The 19,472-nt window shown below is 44.2% G+C and overlaps 3 protein-coding genes and 1 pseudogene across 4 annotated transcripts in view; all 4 read left to right on the top strand.

Annotated features, from left to right (window-relative positions):
- The window catches only part of LOC311242509 (protocadherin gamma-A10-like), a gene marked incomplete at both ends in the record, with an annotated part of 11,701 nt that extends 6,566 nt beyond the window's left edge, over nucleotides 1-5,135 (top strand). The window contains 2 exons of the mRNA XM_084331468.1: nucleotides 22-763; nucleotides 3,673-5,135. Of these exons, the coding sequence (XP_084187594.1) occupies nucleotides 22-763; nucleotides 3,673-5,135 (2,205 nt within the window). The remainder of the gene's footprint in view (nucleotides 1-21; nucleotides 764-3,672) is intronic.
- A 1,848-nt stretch (nucleotides 5,136-6,983) lies between these two features.
- LOC311242331 (protocadherin beta-16-like) lies at nucleotides 6,984-12,727 on the top strand (annotated as a pseudogene). Its single transcript has 2 exons — nucleotides 6,984-9,353; nucleotides 12,683-12,727. The product of its transcript is annotated as a protocadherin beta-16-like (transcript).
- Nucleotides 12,728-13,535: 808 nt separating this feature from the next.
- LOC311242325 (protocadherin gamma-A10-like) lies at nucleotides 13,536-15,944 on the top strand (the record flags this gene model as incomplete). Its single annotated transcript, XM_084331274.1, has 1 exon — nucleotides 13,536-15,944. One exon carries the CDS (start codon nucleotides 13,536-13,538, stop codon nucleotides 15,942-15,944), a length of 2,409 nt encoding a protein of 802 aa, XP_084187400.1.
- An 861-nt stretch (nucleotides 15,945-16,805) lies between these two features.
- Nucleotides 16,806-19,220, top strand: LOC311242320 (protocadherin beta-16-like; the record flags this gene model as incomplete). The annotated part of the gene is made up of 1 exon (XM_084331267.1): nucleotides 16,806-19,220. One exon carries the CDS (start codon nucleotides 16,806-16,808, stop codon nucleotides 19,218-19,220), a length of 2,415 nt encoding a protein of 804 aa, XP_084187393.1.
- Nucleotides 19,221-19,472: the final 252 nt, after the last annotated feature.

Here is a 19,472-nt window from a genome sequence, read left to right on the forward strand (position 1 = left end):
CGCTCCTTTGACTACGAGCAGATCAAGGATTTCCAGTTCCGCGTCAAAGCGCAGGATGGAGGCTCCCCTCCACTCAGTAGCAACGTGACTGTGAAAATACTGATCCAGGACCAGAACGACAACGCACCTCAGGTTCTGTACCCAGTCCAGACTGGCGGCTCTCTGGTGGCTGAAATGGTGCCTCGTTCAGCAGATGTGGGCTATCTGGTCACTAAAGTGGTGGCTGTTGATGTGGACTCTGGACAGAATGCCTGGCTCTCCTATAAACTACAGAAAGCCACAGACAGGGCGCTGTTTGAAGTGGGCTTACAGAATGGAGAAATAAGAACTATCCGCCAAGTCACTGATAAAGATGCTGTGAAACAAAGGCTGACTGTTGTAGTGGAGGACAACGGACAGCCCTCTCGTTCAGCTACAGTCAATGTTAATGTGGCGGTGGCCGACAGCTTCCCGGAAGTGCTCTCGGAGTTCACTGACTTTACGCACGACAAGGAGTACAATGACAACCTGACTTTCTTCTTAGTCTTGGCTTTGGCTGTAGTTTCCTTTCTCTTCATCACGTGTTTAGTGGTCATTATATCCGTGAAAATATACAGATGGAGACAGTCTCGCGTCTTCTATCATTCTGGTCTCCCGGTGATTCCATATTATCCACCTCGTTACTCAGACACTTTGGGGACAGGGACTCTCCCGCATGTGTACAATTACGAGGTGTGCAGGACGACTGACTCCAGGAAGAGTGACTGTAAGTTCGGCATGGCTGGTAGTCAGAACATTCTGATAATGGACCCCAGTTCTACAGGGACGATGCAGCGGATCCAGAGTGAAAAGAGCATCCTGGATGAACCAGACTCTCCTCTAGAGGTGAGTTATTGATCTGTGATTGAGTAGAGATTTGAAAACCACTGGTTATAAGTGAGCTACGTATTAGGAATTCATTCTAGAATCAGTTGATGTTGATTTCTTGCGCACGGTTTGTTATTGTGTGACAGTGTATCGACTTTTTACATTGGCATATTACTTTCAGCACCACGGACAGAGACACACCCAGTGCGAGTTAATGTGTGTTACCTTTAATGGTGTATCTCAGGGGCATGTGGCTATCTTTGTTATCATAACAGAAATGCTGGCATGTTTATATTATTTCTGCATGAATCATTTTGCTCTGACTTAGATGAAAGGTGTCCCAACATTCAGCATTTGATATTTACAAAATCAACATATTTCTTTGCGTTCTTTCTGTGTGTTATTTCTGCTTGGTACACTGTAGGAGTGGTGTAGCTTTGATTGTGCTTCATTGTAGATCTACTCTGTAGTATATTCAGAACTTGGACAGCTCCCGCTCAATTGCTGAACCAGACTCTCCTCTAGAGGTTAGAATGCTGTAACAATGTATTTCATTTAGCAAGTAAAGTAAAGTATGTTCAGCCTGTAACTATACCGGTTTCAGCACCTCGGACAGCGACAGCAATGTAGAGTTTATTGATATCCTCCTGGTCCATTCTGGATGGACCAGACTCTAATCTAGATTGTTACAGTTTTGTTATAATCTAAACTAATAGTATTCCTTACTGAGTAATGAAAGACAACATTCTGCTAAAACCACATTCCTTGCCATATCACTTTCAGCACCACAGACAGCGACATCAATGTAAACTAGCAGTAAAGGCCCTTGACACCATAATCTCTCTCTCCCTCTCCCTCTCTCTCTCTCTCTCTCTCTCTCTCTCGTCTCTCTCTCTCTCTCTCTCTCTCTCTCTCTCTCTGTCTCTCTCTCTCTCTCTCTCTCTCTCTATCTCTCTCTCTATCTCTCTTCATTTTACAAAATGGATCTCTACTTCTGTTCTTTTGATCACATTCTACATGGTGTAGTAACATGTTTTAAAGGTATTCTTCTTAATTACTTTACTGGTCAAATCAGTGAATCCTTCTCATGATACTGATTCTTCTGTTTTATTTTGCAAGTTAAAGTGAATGACCCAGCCAGCAGATATATCAGGTTCAGCACCTCGGACAGCGACAGCAATGCAGCTGTATTTGTACCCCCACCCCTCTCTCTCTTTTTGTATCTCTCTCTCTCTCTCTCTCTCTCTCTCTCTCTCTCTCTCTCTCTCTCTCTCTCTCTCTCTCTCTCTCTCTCTTTTCATTTTATAAAATGGAGATCTCTACTCCTTCTGTTCTTTTTAGCACATTCTACATGGTGTAGTAACGTTTATTTTATTTTTATTTTTTTTACTGGTCAAATCAGTGTAATTCTTATGATGCTACTGATTCCTCTGAACCAACGATATACATATTATTCACGTTTGGTAAATTCTAGCAGTTATCTAACTGTTGCTTCACAAATGGGCCTTAACGTTCTTCATCACTTTGATCCTGAACAGAAATGTAAAATGTAAATGCTGTGGCTTTGGTGTTTTCTGCAGTTGAAATTTTGACCTCAAGGGGCCGCTGTTGGCCAGTGTGTTGCTGTTTGAGAGTAGATGAGCAGCAGTGCCTCCCCCACCATCTCATATAGTAAAGAGACCGAGAGAGAAACGACACATAGTCCTCTTCATTCAGAGCGAGAGACGTCGAGCAACGATTCTTTTGTTCCTGAATCTTGATCTATGGAAACATTACATTTGATATTTTTCTCCTAAATACTTTGGAATACAATTACCTGGTCGCTAAGGAATATCTATTTTCAATTACGTTGTGTGGAGGACAACATGTCGGGCAGAACAATGAGACGGCAAGTACTGTTGTTTATCTCGGTCCTCTCTCTCGGTTCAGCGCTCGGGCAGGTCAGTTACTCCGTTCCTGAGGAAATGGCAAAAGGCTCTTTAGTCGGTAACATAGCTCAGGATCTAGGTTTAGATGTAAGGAGACTGAAATCAGGTAAAGCTCGTATTTATACAGGAGACAATACAGAATACATCGAGCTGAATAAAGAACGAGGAGTCCTCCTCATCAAGGAGAGAATAGACAGAGAGCCGCTCTGCGGACAGACGACGCCCTGTGCTTTGCATTTTCAGATTATTCTAGATAATCCCATGGAATTGTTTAGTATAACTATTGAGATCACGGACATTAATGACAATCCTCCGACATTTGACAAAAGTGAGGTAAAATTCAAGATCAGCGAATCGGCTGTGAGTGGTGCAAAATTTGTTTTAGACAGGGCGATTGATCAAGATGTCGGCGTGAATGGTTTGGTAAACTATGTGCTTAAACCAACCAATCATTTCGCATTGAAATTACACAGTAGAGCAGATGGAACAAAAAATGTTGAGATGGTCTTGCAAAAGCCCCTCGACAGAGAGAATCAAGAGCAGGTATCTCTCGTCTTGACTGCCGTAGACGGAGGAGAACCTCAGATGTCGGGAACAATGCAGATTCTCATCACGGTGTTAGACGCCAATGATAACGCCCCTGTTTTTACACAACCTGTGTATAAAGCCATAGTAAAGGAAAATGCACCAAAAAACACACTTGTAACAACTGTTAGTGCTTCTGATGCGGACCACGGCTCATATGGAAAAATAACGTATTCAATATCAAATACCTTAGCCCATGCTCGTGGAATGTTTGAGGTAAATGAAGAGAGTGGAGAGGTTCGATTAGTGGGAAATATTGATTATGAGAAGGCGCGGAATTTTGAAGTAAATCTACTCGCAAGTGATGATGGAGGACTTACTGACTCGTGTAAAATAATGATCGATGTTGTGGATATCAATGATAACCCACCTACTATCAACGTTATGTCTAAAACGAATGTGATATCAGAAGACGCAAAGCTCAATACTGTCGTAACGATGATTAACGTACAAGACCCGGACGCAGGTGAAAATGGCAAAGTCCAGTGTTTGATAAATGAAAACATTCCTTTCATGTTAAAGTCAACATCAAATAATTTCTTTAGTTTAGTGACAGACAGTGATTTGGACCGAGAGAGAGCCTCTGAGTATAACATCAGTGTCACGTGCTCTGATGAGGGAGTGCCCTCGCTCTCCAGCAGCGTCACTCTCACCTTACAGATCTCAGATGTGAATGACAACGCGCCTGTCTTTGAGAGGAGCTCATATGAGGCCTACATTGTAGAAAACAACACACCTGGACTCTCTATATTCACAGTGAAAGCCAGAGACGCTGACTGGAACCAGAACGCCTGTGTTTCTTACCTACTGGAGGACTCCTCGGTTAACGGAGTGTCCGTCTCCTCATATGTGTCCGTTAGTGCTGATAGTGGAGTCATCCATGCAGTGCGCTCTTTGGACTACGAGCAGATCAAGGACTTCCAGTTCCGCGTCAAAGCGCAGGATGGAGGCTCCCCTCCACTCAGTAGCAACGTGACTGTGAAAATACTGATCCAGGACCAGAACGACAACGCACCTCAGGTTCTGTACCCAGTCCAGACTGGCGGCTCTCTGGTGGCTGAAATGGTGCCTCGTTCAGCAGATGTGGGCTATCTGGTCACTAAAGTGGTGGCTGTTGATGTGGACTCTGGACAGAATGCCTGGCTCTCCTATAAACTACAGAAAGCCACAGACAGGGCGCTGTTTGAAGTGGGCTTACAGAATGGAGAAATAAGAACTATCCGCCAAGTCACTGATAAAGATGCTGTGAAACAAAGGCTGACTGTTGTAGTGGAGGACAACGGACAGCCCTCTCGTTCAGCTTCAGTCAATGTTAACGTGGCGGTGGCCGACAGCTTCCCGGAAGTGCTCTCGGAGTTCACTGACTTTACGCACGACAAGGAGTACAATGACAACCTGACTTTCTTCTTAGTCTTGGCTTTGGCTGTGGTTTCCTTTCTCTTCATCACGTGTTTAGTGGTTATTATATCAGTGAAAATATACAGATGGAGACAGTCTCGCGTCCTCTATCATTCCGGTCTCCCGGTGATTCCATATTATCCACCGCGTTACTCAGACACTTTGGGGACAGGGACTCTCCCGCATGTGTACAATTACGAGGTGTGCAGGACGACTGACTCCAGGAAGAGTGACTGTAAGTTCGGCATGGCTGGTAGTCAGAACATTCTGATAATGGACCCCAGTTCTACAGGGACGATGCAGCGGATCCAGAGTGAAAAGAGCATCCTGGATGAACCAGACTCTCCTCTAGAGGTGAGTTTATTGAACTGTGATTAAGTAGAGATTTGAAAACCACTGGTTATAAGTGAGATATTTGGAATTCATTCTAGAATCAGTTGATGTTGATTTCTTGCACACGGTTTGTTATTGTGTGTTAGTGGCAGTGTATCGACTTTTTACATTGTCAAATTACTTTCAGCACCACGGACAGAGACACACCCAGTGCGAGTTAATGTGTGTTACCTTTAATGGTGTATCTCAGGGGCATGTGGCTATCTTTGTTATCATAACAGAAATGCTGGCATGTTTATATTATTTCTGCATGAATCATTTTGCTCTGACTTAGAGGAAAGGTGTCCCAATATTCAGCATTTGATATTTACAAATTCAACATCTTTCTTTGCGTTCTTTCTGTGTGTTATTTCTGCTTGGTACACTGTAGGAGTGGTGTAGCTTTGATTGTGATTCATTGTAGATCTACTCTGTAGTATATTCAGAACCTTGGACAGCTCTCGCTCAATTGCTGAACCAGACTCTCCTAGAGGTTAGAATGCTGTAACAATGTATTTCATTTAGCATAGTAAAGTAAAGTATGTTCAGCCTGTAGCTATACCGGTTTCAGCACCTCGGACAGCGACAGCAATGTAGAGTTTATTGATATCCTCTCTCTCTCTCTCCTCCTGGTCCATTCTGGATGGACCAGACTCTCAGCTAGATCGTTACAGTTTTGTTATAACCTAAACTAATAGTATTCCTTACTGAGTAATGAAAGGCAACATTCTGCTAAAACCACATTCCTTGCCATATCACTTTCAGCACCACAGACAGCGACATCAATGTAAACTAGCAGTAAAGGCCCTTGACACCATAATATCTCTCTCTCTCTCTCTCTCTCTCTCTCTCTCTCTCTCTCTCTCTCTCTCTCTCTCTCTCTCTCTCTCTCTATCTCTCTCTCTCTCTCTATCTCTATCTCTCTCTATCTCTATCTCTATCTCTCTCTTCATTTTACAAAATGGATCTCTACTTCTTCCGTACTTTTGATCACATTCTACATGGTGTAGTAACATGTTTTAAAGGTATTCTTCCTAATTATTTTACTGGTCAAATCAGTGGAATCCTTCTCATGATAGTGATTCTTCTGTTTTATTTTGCACGTTAAAGTGATGGCGTTCAGCCAGCAGATATATCAGTTTCAGCACCTCGGACAGCGACAGCAATGCAGCTGTATTTTGTACCCCCACCCCTCTCTCTCTTTTTGTATCTCTCTCTCTCTCTCCTCTCTCTCTCTCTCTCTCTCTCTCTCTCTCTCTCTCTCTCTCTCTCTCTCTCTCTTTTCATTTTATAAAATGTAGATCTCTACTCCTTCTGTTCTTTTTAGCACATTCTACATGGTGTAGTAACGTTTATGTTTTATTTATTTTTATTTTACTGGTCAAATCAGTGTAATTCTTATGATGATACTGATTCCTCTGAACCAACGATATACATATTATTCCCATTTGGTAAATCCTAGCAATTATCTAACTGTTGCATCACAAATGGGCCTTAACGTTCTTCATCACTTTGATCCTGAACAGAAATGTAAAATGTAAATGCTGTGGCTTTGGTGTTTTCTGCAGTTGACATGTTTGACCTCAAGGGGCCGCTGTTGGCCAGTGTGTTGCTGTTTGAGAGTAGATGAGCAGCAGTGCCTCCCCCACCATCTCATATATTAAAGAGACCGAGAGAGAAACGACACATAGTCCTCTTCATTCAGAGCGCGAGACGTCGAGCAACGATTCTTTTGTTCCCCAATCCTGATCTATGGAAACATTACATTTGATATTTTTCTCCTAAATACTTTGGAATACAATTACCTGGTCACTAAGGAATATCTATTTTCACTTACGTTGTGTGGAGGACAACATGTCGGGCAGAACAATGAGACGGCAAGTACTGTTGTTTATCTCGCTCCTCTCTCTCGGTTCAGCGCTCGGGCAGGTCAGTTACTCCGTTCCTGAGGAAATGGCGAAAGGCTCTTTAGTCGGTAACATAGCTCAGGATTTAGGTTTAGATGTGAAACGACTTAAATCAGGCAAAGCTCGGGTATATTCTCGAGACAGTGCAGAATACATCGAGCTGAATAAAGAGAGAGGAGTCCTCCTTATCAAAGAGAGAATAGACAGAGAGGCGCTCTGCGGACAGACGACGCCTTGCGCTCTACATTTTCAGATCATTCTAGAAAACCCCATGGAATTTTACAGCATCACCGTCCAGATCACAGATGTTAATGATAATTCTCCGACCTTTGAAAAGAGTGAAATGAAATTCAAAATCAGCGAGTCTGCCGTCACCGGGGCTAAGTTTGTTCTGGAACGAGCTGCAGATCACGATGTTGGCATCAATGATCTTCAAAGCTACGTGTTAAAACCGAGTGATAATTTTGCGCTAAAACTGCACAATCAAGCAGATGGTAATACAAATGTGGAGATGGTATTACAGAAGCCGTTAGACAGAGAGCAGCAAGAACAGATATCCCTCGTGTTGACGGCAGTAGATGGAGGAGAGACGCAGATGTCTGGAACAATGCAGATTCTCATCACGGTGTTGGATATTAATGATAACGCTCCTGTTTTCACACAACCTGTGTACAAAGCTACTGTAACAGAGAATTCCCCTAAAGGAACAATCGTGGCCACAGTTAGCGCTACAGATTCAGATGACGGCTCGAATGGTAAAATAACATATTCAATCACGAATACGTTAGATGGCGTGAGGCTTATGTTTGATGTAAATGAAGAAATGGGTGAGATTAGGTTGATTGGAAATATTGATTATGAAAAGGCACGGAATTATCAGATTCATTTACTAGCAAGTGATGATGGTGGGCTCACAGATTCCTGCAAGCTAATTGTTGATGTCGAAGACCTTAATGATAACAAGCCTGACATCAACATAATGTCTAAATCTAATGTTATATCGGAGGATGCTGAGCCACATACTGTTGTTACGATGATAAATATTGAGGACCTGGACTCTGGTGAAAATGGCAAGGTTCACTGTGTCATAGACGAAAACGTTCCCTTCGTTATTAAATCGTCATCAAATAATTTCTTTACCATAGTGACAGACAGTGATTTGGACCGAGAGAGAGCCTCTGAGTATAACATCAGTGTCACGTGCTCTGATGAGGGAGTGCCCTCGCTCTCCAGCAGCGTCACTCTCACCTTACAGATCTCAGATGTGAATGACAACGCGCCTGTCTTTGAGAGGAGCTCATATGAGGCCTACATTGTAGAGAACAACACACCTGGCCACGTCTATATTCACAGTGAAAGCCAGAGACGCTGACTGGAACCAGAATGCCCGTGTTTCTTACATACTGGAGGACTCCTCGGTTAACGGAGTGTCCGTCTCCTCATATGTATCCGTTAGTGCTGATAGTGGAGTCATCCATGCAGTGCGCTCTTTTGACTACGAGCAGATCAAGGACTTCCAGTTCCGCGTAAAAGCGCAGGATGGAGGCTCCCCTCCACTCAGTAGCAACGTGACTGTGAAAATACTGATCCAGGACCAGAACGACAACGCACCTCAGGTTCTGTACCCAGTCCAGACTGGCGGCTCTCTGGTGGCTGAAATGGTGCCTCGTTCAGCAGAGTGGGCTATCTGGTCACTAAAGTGGTGGCTGTTGATGTGGACTCTGGACAGAATGCCTGGCTCTCCTATAAACTACAGAAAGCCACAGACAGGGCGCTGTTTGAAGTGGGCTTACAGAATGGAGAAATAAGAACTATCCGCCAAATCACTGATAAAGATGCTGTGAAACAAAGGCTGACTGTTGTAGTGGAGGACAACGGACAGCCCTCTCGTTCAGCTACAGTCAATGTTAACGTGGCGGTGGCCGACAGCTTCCCGGAAGTGCTCTCGGAGTTCACTGACTTTACGCACGACAAGGAGTACAATGACAACCTGACTTTCTACTTAGTCTTGGCTTTGGCTGTAGTTTCCTTTCTCTTCATCACGTGTTTAGTGGTTATTATATCAGTGAAGATATACAGATGGAGACAGTCTCGCGTCCTCTATCATTCCGGTCTCCCGGTGATTCCATATTATCCACCTCGTTACTCAGACACTTTGGGGACAGGGACTCTCCCGCATGTGTACAATTACGAGGTGTGCAGGACGACTGACTCCAGGAAGAGTGACTGTAAGTTCGGCATGGCTGGTAGTCAGAACATTCTGATAATGGACCCCAGTTCTACAGGGACGATGCAGCGGATCCAGAGTGAAAAGAGCATCCTGATGAACCAGACTCTCCTCTAGAGGTTAGAATGCTGTAACTATGTATTTTATTTTGCATGCTAAAGTGAATGACGTCCAGCCAGCAGCTATATCAGTTTCAACACCTCGGACAGCGACAGCAATGCAGCTGTTATTTGTAACCCCACCTCTCTCTCTCTCTCTCTCTCTCTCTCTCTCTCTCTCTCTCTCTCTCTCTCTCTCTCTCTCTCTCTCTCTCTCTCTCTCTCTCTCTCTCTCTCTCTCTCTCTCTCTCTCTCTCTCTCTCTCTCTCTCTCTCTCTCTCTCTCTCTCTCTCTCTCTCTCTCTCTCTCTCTCTATCTATCTCTCTCACACACACACACACACACCATCTTTCTCTCTCTCTGTCTCTCTTCATTTTACAAAATGGATCTCTACTTCTGTTCTTTTGATCACATTCTACATGGTGTTGTAACATGTTTTAAAGCTATTCTTCTTAATAATTTGTACTGGTCAAATCAGTGGAATTATTCTGATATACTGATTATTCTGAACCCAGGATAGTATAACTATCACGTTTGGAAAAGTCTAGCAATTATCTAATTGTTGCATCACAAGTGGGCCTTAGCTTTCTTCATCAACTTGATCCTTAACTTTTATATAACATTGAAATACTGTGGAGTTCTGTTTTCTGCAGTTGACATGTTTGACCTCAAGGGGCCGCTGTTGGCCAGTGTGTTGCTGTTTGAGAGTAGATGAGCAGCAGTGCCTCCCCCACCATCTCATATATTAAAGAGACCGAGAGAGAAACGACACATAGTCCTCTTCATTCAGAGCGAGAGACGTCGAGCAACGATTTTTTTGTTCCTGAATCCTGATCTATGGAAACATTACATTTGATATTTTTCTCCTAAATACTTTGGAATATAATTACCTGATCGCTAAGGAATATCTATTTTCAATTACGTTGTGTGGAGGACAACATGTCGGGCAGAACAATGAGACGGCAAGTACTGTTGTTTATCTCTGCCCTCTCTCTCGGTTTAGCGCTCGGGCAGGTCAGTTACTCCGTTCCTGAGGAAATGGCGAAAGGCTCTTTAGTCGGTAACATAGCTCAGGATTTAGGTTTAGATGTAAAGAGACTGAAATCAGGTAAAGCTCGTATTTATACCGGAGACAGCGTTGAATACGTCGAGCTGAATAAAGACAGAGGAGTCCTCCTCATCAAGGAGAGAATAGACAGAGAGGCGCTCTGCGGACAGACGACGCCCTGCGCTTTACATTTTCAGATTATTCTAGATAATCCCATGGAATTGTTTAGTATAACTATTGAGATCACAGACATTAATGACAATCCTCCGACATTTGACAAAAGTGAGGTAAAATTCAAGATCAGCGAATCGGCTGCGAGTGGTGCAAAATTTGTTTTAGACAGGGCGATTGATCAAGATGTCGGCGTGAATGGTTTGCTAAACTATGTGCTTAAACCAACCAATCATTTCGCATTGAAATTACACAGTAGAGCAGATGGAACAAAAAATGTTGCGATGGTCTTGCAGAAGCCGTTAGACAGAGAGAATCAAGAGCAGATATCTCTCGTGTTGACTGCCGTAGACGGAGGAGAACCTGAGATGTCTGGAACAATGCAGATTCTCATCACGGTGTTAGACGCCAATGATAACGCCCCTGTTTTTACACAACCTGTGTATAAAGCCATAGTAAAGGAAAATGCACCAAAAGACACACCAAAAGACACACTTGTAACTACTGTTAGTGCTTCTGATGCGGACCACGGCTCAAATGGAAAAATAACGTATTCAATATCAGATACCTTAGCCCATGCTCGTGGAATGTTTGAGGTAAATGAAGAGAGTGGAGAGGTTAGATTAGTGGGAAATATTGATTACGAGAAGGCGCGTAATTTTGAAGTAAATCTACTCGCAAGTGATGATGGAGGACTTACTGACTCATGTAAAATAATTATCGATGTTGTGGATATCAATGATAACCCACCTACAATCAATGTTATGTCTAAAACGAATATGATATCAGAAGACGCAAAGCTCAATACTGTCGTAACGATGATTAACGTACAAGACCCAGACGCAGGTGAAAATGGCAAAGTCCAGTGTTTGATAAATGAAAACATTCCTTTCATGTTAAAGTCAACATCAATGAATTTCTTTACCATAGTGACAGACAGTGATTTGGACCGAGAGAGAGCCTCCGAGTATAACATCAGTGTCACGTGCTCTGATGAGGGAGTGCCCTCGCTCTCCAGCAGCGTCACTCTCACCTTACAGATCTCAGATGTGAATGACAATGCGCCTGTCTTTGAGAGGAGCTCATATGAGGCCTACATTGTAGAAAACAACACACCTGGCCTCTCTATATTCACAGTGAAAGCCAGAGACGCTGACTGGAACCAGAATGCCCGTGTTTCTTACATACTGGAGGACTCCTCGGTTAACGGAGTGTCCGTCTCCTCATATGTGTCCGTTAGTGCTGATAGTGGAGTCATCCATGCAGTGCGCTCCTTTGACTACGAGCAGATCAAGGATTTCCAGTTCCGTGTCAAAGCGCAGGATGGAGGCTCCCCTCCACTCAGTAGCAACGTGACTGTGAAAATACTGATCCAGGACCAGAACGACAACGCACCTCAGGTTCTGTACCCAGTCCAGACTGGCGGCTCTCTGGTGGCTGAAATGGTGCCTCGTTCAGCAGATGTGGGCTATCTGGTCACTAAAGTGGTGGCTGTTGATGTGGACTCTGGACAGAATGCCTGGCTCTCCTATAAACTACAGAAAGCCACAGACAGGGCGCTGTTTGAAGTGGGCTTACAGAATGGAGAAATAAGAACTATCCGCCAAGTCACTGATAAAGATGCTGTGAAACAAAGGCTGACTGTTGTAGTGGAGGACAACGGACAGCCCTCTCGTTCAGCTACAGTCAATGTTAACGTGGCGGTGGCCGACAGCTTCCCGGAAGTGCTCTCGGAGTTCACTGACTTTACGCACGACAAGGAGTACAATGACAACCTGACTTTCTTCTTAGTCTTGGCTTTGGCTGTAGTTTCCTTTCTCTTCATCACGTGTTTAGTGGTCATTATATCCGTGAAAATATACAGATGGAGACAGTCTCGCGTCCTCTATCATTCCGGTCTCCCGGTGATTCCCTATTATCCACCACGTTACTCAGACACTTTGGGGACAGGGACTCTCCCGCATGTGTACAATTACGAGGTGTGCAGGACGACTGACTCCAGGAAGAGTGACTGTAAGTTCGGCATGGCTGGTAGTCAGAACATTCTGATAATGGACCCCAGTTCTACAGGGACGATGCAGCGGATCCAGAGTGAAAAGAGCATCCTGGATGAACCAGACTCTCCTCTAGAGGTTAGAATGCTCTAATCATGTATTTTATTTTGCATGCTAAAGTGAATGACGTCCAACCAGCAGCTATATCAGTTTCAGCACCTCGGACAGCGACAGCAATGCAGCTGTTATTTGTACCCCCCCTCTCTCTCTCTCTCTCTCTCTCTCTCTCTCTCTCTCTCTCTCTCTCTCTCTCTCTCTCTCTCTCTCTCTCTCTCTCTCACGCACACACACCATCGCCCTCTCTCTCTCTCTCTCTCTCTCTCTATCTCTCTCTTAATTTTTCAAAATGGATCTCTACTTCTTCTGTTCTTTTGATCACATTCTACAAGATGTAGTAACATGTTTTAAAGGTATTCTTAATTATTTTGACTGGTCAAATCAGTGGAATTCTTCTGATAATATGGATTATTCTGAACCAAGGATAGTATATCACGTTTGGTAAGGTTTAGTGATTATCTAACTGTTGCATCACAAATGGACCTTAGCTTTCTCCATCACTTTGATCCTGAACATATATATAACATCTAAATACTGTGGCTTTTATGTTTTCTGCAGTTGACATGTTTGACCTCAAGGGGCCGCTGTTGGCCAGTGTGTTGCTGTTTGAGAGTAGATGAGCAGCAGTGCCTCCCCCACCATCTCATATATTAAAGAGACCGAGAGAGAAACGACACATAGTCCTCTTCATTCAGAGCGAGAGACGTCGAGCAACGATTCTTTTGTTCCTGAATCTTGATCTATGGAAACATTACATATGATATTTTTCTCCTAAATACTTTGGAATATAATTACCTGGTCGCTAAGGAATATCTATTTTCAATTACGTTGTGTGGAGGACAACATGTCGGGCAGAACAATGAGACGGCAAGTACTGTTGTTTATCTCGCTCCTCTCTCTCGGTTCAGCGCTCGGGCAGGTCAGTTACTCCGTTCCTGAGGAAATGGCGAAAGGCTCTTTAGTCGGTAACATAGCGCAGGATTTAGGTTTAGATGTAAAGAGACTGAAATCAGGCAAAGCTCGTGTTTATTCGGGAGAAAATGCAGAATACGTCGAGCTGAATAAAGAAAGAGGAGTTCTCCTTATCAAGGAGAGAATAGACAGAGAGGCGCTCTGCGGACAGACGACGCCTTGCGCTTTACATTTCCAGATTATTCTGGAGGATCCCATGGAATTTTACACCATAACAACGGAGATTACCGATGTCAACGATAATAGTCCGTTTTTTGAAACAAGAGAAATGGATTTCGAGATAAATGAGTCGGCGTTCATAGGAGCTCGGTTTGTACTGGAAAAAGCAGTTGATCATGATTCCGGAGTTAACGGTCTCCACAGCTATTCCCTGAAACCGAGTGATCATTTTGTTTTAAAGACACAAAGCCTACCAGATGGCAGTAAGAGTGTTGAAATGGTCTTACAGAAACCCCTCGACCGAGAGCAACAGGAACACATATCACTAGAATTAACGGCTGTAGATGGAGGCGAGCCACAACTCTCAGGGACAATGCAGATTCGCATCACGGTATTAGACGCCAATGACAATGCGCCTGTTTGTTCTCAACCAGAATACAAGGCCAACGTGAAGGAAAACGCGCCTATCGGCACCCTGTTGACCACAGTTAGTGCATCGGATATCGATCAAGGTTTAAATGGTAAAATTACATACTCGATCACAAAATCTGGAGCAGCTCATCTGTTCGAAATCGACCAAGACAAAGGTACAGTGAAATTGACAGGCAGTGTAGATTATGAGAAGAGCAGACACTATCAGGTCGACATTCAAGCCAGGGATCAAGGAGGTCATGCGGATTCTTGCAAATTAATTGTTGAAATCGTTGATACAAATGATAACAAACCAACAATTAATGTAATGTCTAAATCAAATGTGGTTTCTGAAGACGCAAAACTGGGTACTGTTGTAACAATGATTAATATTCAAGACCCAGACTCAGAGGAAAATGGAAAAGTGCACTGTTCCATCAATGAAAATATTCCTTTCATAATCAAATCAACATCAAGTAATTTCTTTAGTTTAGTGACAGACAGTGATTTGGACCGAGAGAGAGCCTCTGAGTATAACATCAGTGTCACGTGCTCTGATGAGGGAGTGCCCTCGCTCTCCAGCAGCGTCACTCTCACCTTACAGATCTCAGATGTGAATGACAACGCGCCTGTCTTTGAGAGGAGCTCATATGAGGCCTACATTGTAGAAAACAACACACCTGGCCTCTCTATATTCACAGTGAAAGCCAGAGACGCTGACTGGAACCAGAACGCCCGTGTGTCTTACATACTGGAGGACTCCTCGGTTAACGGAGTGTCCGTCTCCTCATATGTGTCCGTTAGTGCTGATAGTGGAGTCATCCATGCAGTGCGCTCTTTTGACTACGAGCAGATCAAGGACTTCCAGTTCCGCGTCAAAGCGCAGGATGGAGGCTCCCCTCCACTCAGTAGCAACGTGACTGTGAAAATACTGATTCAGGACCAGAACGACAACGCACCTCAGGTTCTGTACCCAGTCCAGACGGGCGGCTCTCTGGTGGCTGAAATGGTGCCTCGTTCAGCAGATGTGGGCTATCTGGTCACTAAAGTGGTGGCTGTTGATGTGGACTCTGGACAGAATGCCTGGCTCTCCTATAAACTACAGAAAGCCACAGACAGGGCGCTGTTTGAAGTGGGCTTACAGAATGGAGAAATAAGAACTATCCGCCAAGTCACTGATAAAGATGCTGTGAAACAAAGGCTGACTGTTGTAGTGGAGGACAACGGACAGCCCTCTCGTTCAGCTACAGTCAATGTTAACGTGGCGGTGGCCGACAGCTTCCCGGAAGTGCTCTCGGAGTTCACTGACTTTACGCACGACAAGGAGTACAATGACAACCTGACTTTCTTCTTAGTCTTGGCTTTGGCTGTAGTTTCCTTTCTCTTCATCACGTGTTTAGTGGTTATTATATCAGTGAAGATATACAGATGGAGACAGTCTCGCGTCCTCTATCATTCCGGTCTCCCGGTGATTCCATATTATCCACCGCGTTACTCAGACACTTTGGGGACAGGGACTCTCCCGCATGTGTACAATTACGAGGTGTGCAGGACGACTGACTCCAGGAAGAGTGACTGTAAGTTCGGCATGGCTGGTAGTCAGAACATTCTGATAATGGACCCCAGTTCTACAGGGACGATGCAGCGGATCCAGAGTGAAAAGAGCATCCTGGATGAACCAGACTCTCCTCTAGAGGTTAGAATGCTCTAACGATGTGTTTTATTTTGCATGTTAAAGTGAATGACGTCCAGCCAGCGCTATATCAGTTTCAGCACCTCGGACAGCGACAGCAATGCAGCTGTTATTTGTACCCCCACCCCCCTCTCTCTCTCTCTCTCTCTCTCTCTCTCTCTCTCTCTCTCTCTCTCTCTCTCTCTCTCTCTCTCTCTCTCTCTCTCTCTCTCTCTCTCTCTCTCTCTCTCTCTCTCTCTCTCTCTCTCTCTCTATCTCTATCTCTCTCTCTCACACACAGACACACACACACCCATCTATATATCTCTCTCTCTTTTCATTTTACAAAATGTATCTTAATAATGTTTATCACATTCGACGTGGTGTAGTAACATGTTTTAAAGCTATTCTTCTTAATAATTTTTACTGGTCAAATCAGTGGAATTCTTCTCATATACTGATTATTCTGAACCCATAATAGTATAACCATCACGTTTGGAAAAGTCTAGCAATTATCTAACTGTTGCATCACAAATGGGCCTTAGCTTTCTTCATCACTTTGATCCGTAACTTTTATATAACATTGAAATACTGTGGAGTTCTGTTTTCTGCAGTTGACATGTTTGACCTCAAGGGGCCGCTGTTGGCCAGTGTGTTGCTGTTTGAGAGTAGATGAGCAGCAGTGCCTCCCCCACCATCTCATATATTAAAGAGACCGAGAGAGAAACGACACATAGTCCTTTTTATTCAGAGCGTGAAACGTCGAGCAACGATTCTTTTGTTCCCGAATCCTGATCTATGGAAACATTACATTTCATATTTTTCTCCTAAATACTTTGGAATATAATTACCTGGTCGCTAAGGAATATCTATTTTCAATTACGTCGTGTGGAGGACAACATGTCGGGCAGAACAATGAAACGGCAAGTACTGTTGTTTATCTCGGTCCTCTCTCTCGGTTCAGCGCTCGGGCAGGTCAGTTACTCTGTTCCTGAGGAAATGGCGAAAGGCTCTTTAGTCGGTAACATAGCTCAGGATTTAGGTTTAGATGTAAAGAGACTGAAATCAGGTAAAGCTCGTGTTTATACAGGAGACAGCGCTGAATACGTCGAGCTGAATAAAGAAAGAGGAGTCCTCCTTATCAAAGAGAGAATAGACAGAGAGGCGCTCTGCGGACAGACGACGCCTTGCGCTCTACATTTCCAGATCATTCTAGAGAATCCCATGGAATTGTTTAGTATAACTATTGAGATCACAGACATTAATGACAATCCTCCGACATTTGACAAAAGTGAGGTAAAATTCAGGATCAGCGAATCGGCTGTGAGTGGTGCAAAATTTGTTTTAGACAGGGCGATTGATCAAGATGTCGGCGTGAATGGGTTGCTAAACTATGTGCTTAAACCAACCAATCATTTTGCATTGAAATTACACAGTAGAGCAGATGGAACAAAAAATGTTGAGATGGTCTTGCAGAAGCCGTTAGACAGAGAGAATCAAGAGCAGGTATCTCTCGTGTTGACGGCCGTGGACGGGGGAGAACCTCAGATGTCTGGAACAATGCAAATTCTCATCACGGTGTTAGACGTTAATGATAACGCCCCTGTTTTTACACAACCTATGTATAAAGCCATAGTAAAGGAAAATGCACCAAAAGACACACTTGTAACTACTGTTAGTGCTTCTGATGCAGACCACGGCGCAAATGGAAAAATAACCTATTCAATATCAAATACCTTAGCCCATGCTCGTGGAATGTTTGAGGTAAATGAAGTGAGTGGAGAGGTTAGATTAGTGGGAAATATTGATTACGAGAAGGCGCATAATTTTGAAGTAAATCTACTCGCAAGTGATGATGGAGGACTTACTGACTCGTGTAAAATAATTATCGATGTTGTGGATATCAATGATAACCCACCTACTATCAATGTTATGTCTAAAACAAATATGATATCAGAAGACGCAAAGCTCAATACTGTCGTAACGATGATTAACGTACAAGACCCAGACGCAGGTGAAAATGGCAAAGTCCAGTGTTTGATAAATGAAAACATTCCTTTCATGTTAAAGTCAACATCGAATAATTTCTTTAGTTTAGTGACAGACAGTGATTTGGACCGAGAGAGAGCCTCTGAGTATAACATCAGTGTCACGTGCTCTGATGAGGGAGTGCCCTCGCTCTCCAGCAGCGTCACTCTCACCTTACAGATCTCAGATGTGAATGACAACGCGCCTGTCTTTGAGAGGAGCTCATATGAGGCCTACATTGTAGAAAACAACACACCTGGCCTCTCTATATTCACAGTGAAAGCCAGAGACGCTGACTGGAACCAGAATGCCCGTGTTTCTTACCTACTGGAGGACTCCTCGGTTAACGGAGTGTCCGTCTCCTCATATGTGTCCGTTAGTGCTGATAGTGGAGTCATCCATGCAGTGCGCTCTTTTGACTACGAGCAGATCAAGAATTTCCAGTTCCGCGTCAAAGCGCAGGATGGAGGCTCCCCTCCACTCAGTAGCAACGTGACTGTGAAAATACTGATCCAGGACCAGAACGACAACGCACCTCAGGTTCTGTACCCAGTCCAGACTGGCGGCTCTCTAGTGGCTGAAATGGTGCCTCGTTCAGCAGATGTGGGCTATCTGGTCACTAAAGTGGTGGCTGTTGATGTGGACTCTGGACAGAATGCCTGGCTCTCCTATAAACTACAGAAAGCCACAGACAGGGCGCTGTTTGAAGTGGGCTTACAGAATGGAGAAATAAGAACTATCCGCCAAGTCACTGATAAAGATGCTGTGAAACAAAGGCTGACTGTTGTAGTGGAGGACAACGGACAGCCCTCTCGTTCAGCTACAGTCAATGTTAACGTGGCGGTGGCCGACAGCTTCCCTGAAGTGCTCTCGGAGTTCACTGACTTTACGCACGACAAGGAGTACAATGACAACCTGACTTTCTTCTTAGTCTTGGCTTTGGCTGTAGTTTCCTTTCTCTTCATCACGTGTTTAGTGGTTATTATATCAGTGAAAATATACAGATGGAGACAGTCTCGCGTCCTCTATCATTCCGGTCTCCCAGTGATTCCATATTATCCACCGCGTTACTCAGACACTTTGGGGACAGGGACTCTCCCCCATGTGTACAATTACGAGGTGTGCAGGACGACTGACTCCAGGAAGAGTGACTGTAAGTTCGGCATGGCTGGTAGTCAGAACATTCTGATAATGGACCCCAGTTCTACAGGGACGATGCAGCGGATCCAGAGTGAAAAGAACATCCTGGATGAACCAGATTCTCCTCTAGAGGTTAGAATGCTGTAACTATGTGTTTTATTTTGCATGTTAAAGTGAATGACGTCCAGCCAGCGGCTATTTAATTTTCAGCACCTTGGACAGCGACAGCAATGCAGCTGTTATTTGTACCCCCACCCCTCTCTCTCTCTCTATTTGTATCATCTCTCTCTCTCTCTCTCTCTCTCTCTCTCTCTCTCTCTCTCTCTCTATCTCTCTCTCACACACACACATACACAGACACACACACACCCCTCTATCTCTCTCTCTCTCTCTCTTTTC

The sequence above is a fragment of the Notolepis coatsorum genome (assembly GCF_963971535.1).
Source record: "Notolepis coatsorum genome assembly, chromosome: 16".
Lineage (NCBI taxonomy): Eukaryota > Metazoa > Chordata > Actinopteri > Aulopiformes > Paralepididae > Notolepis > Notolepis coatsorum.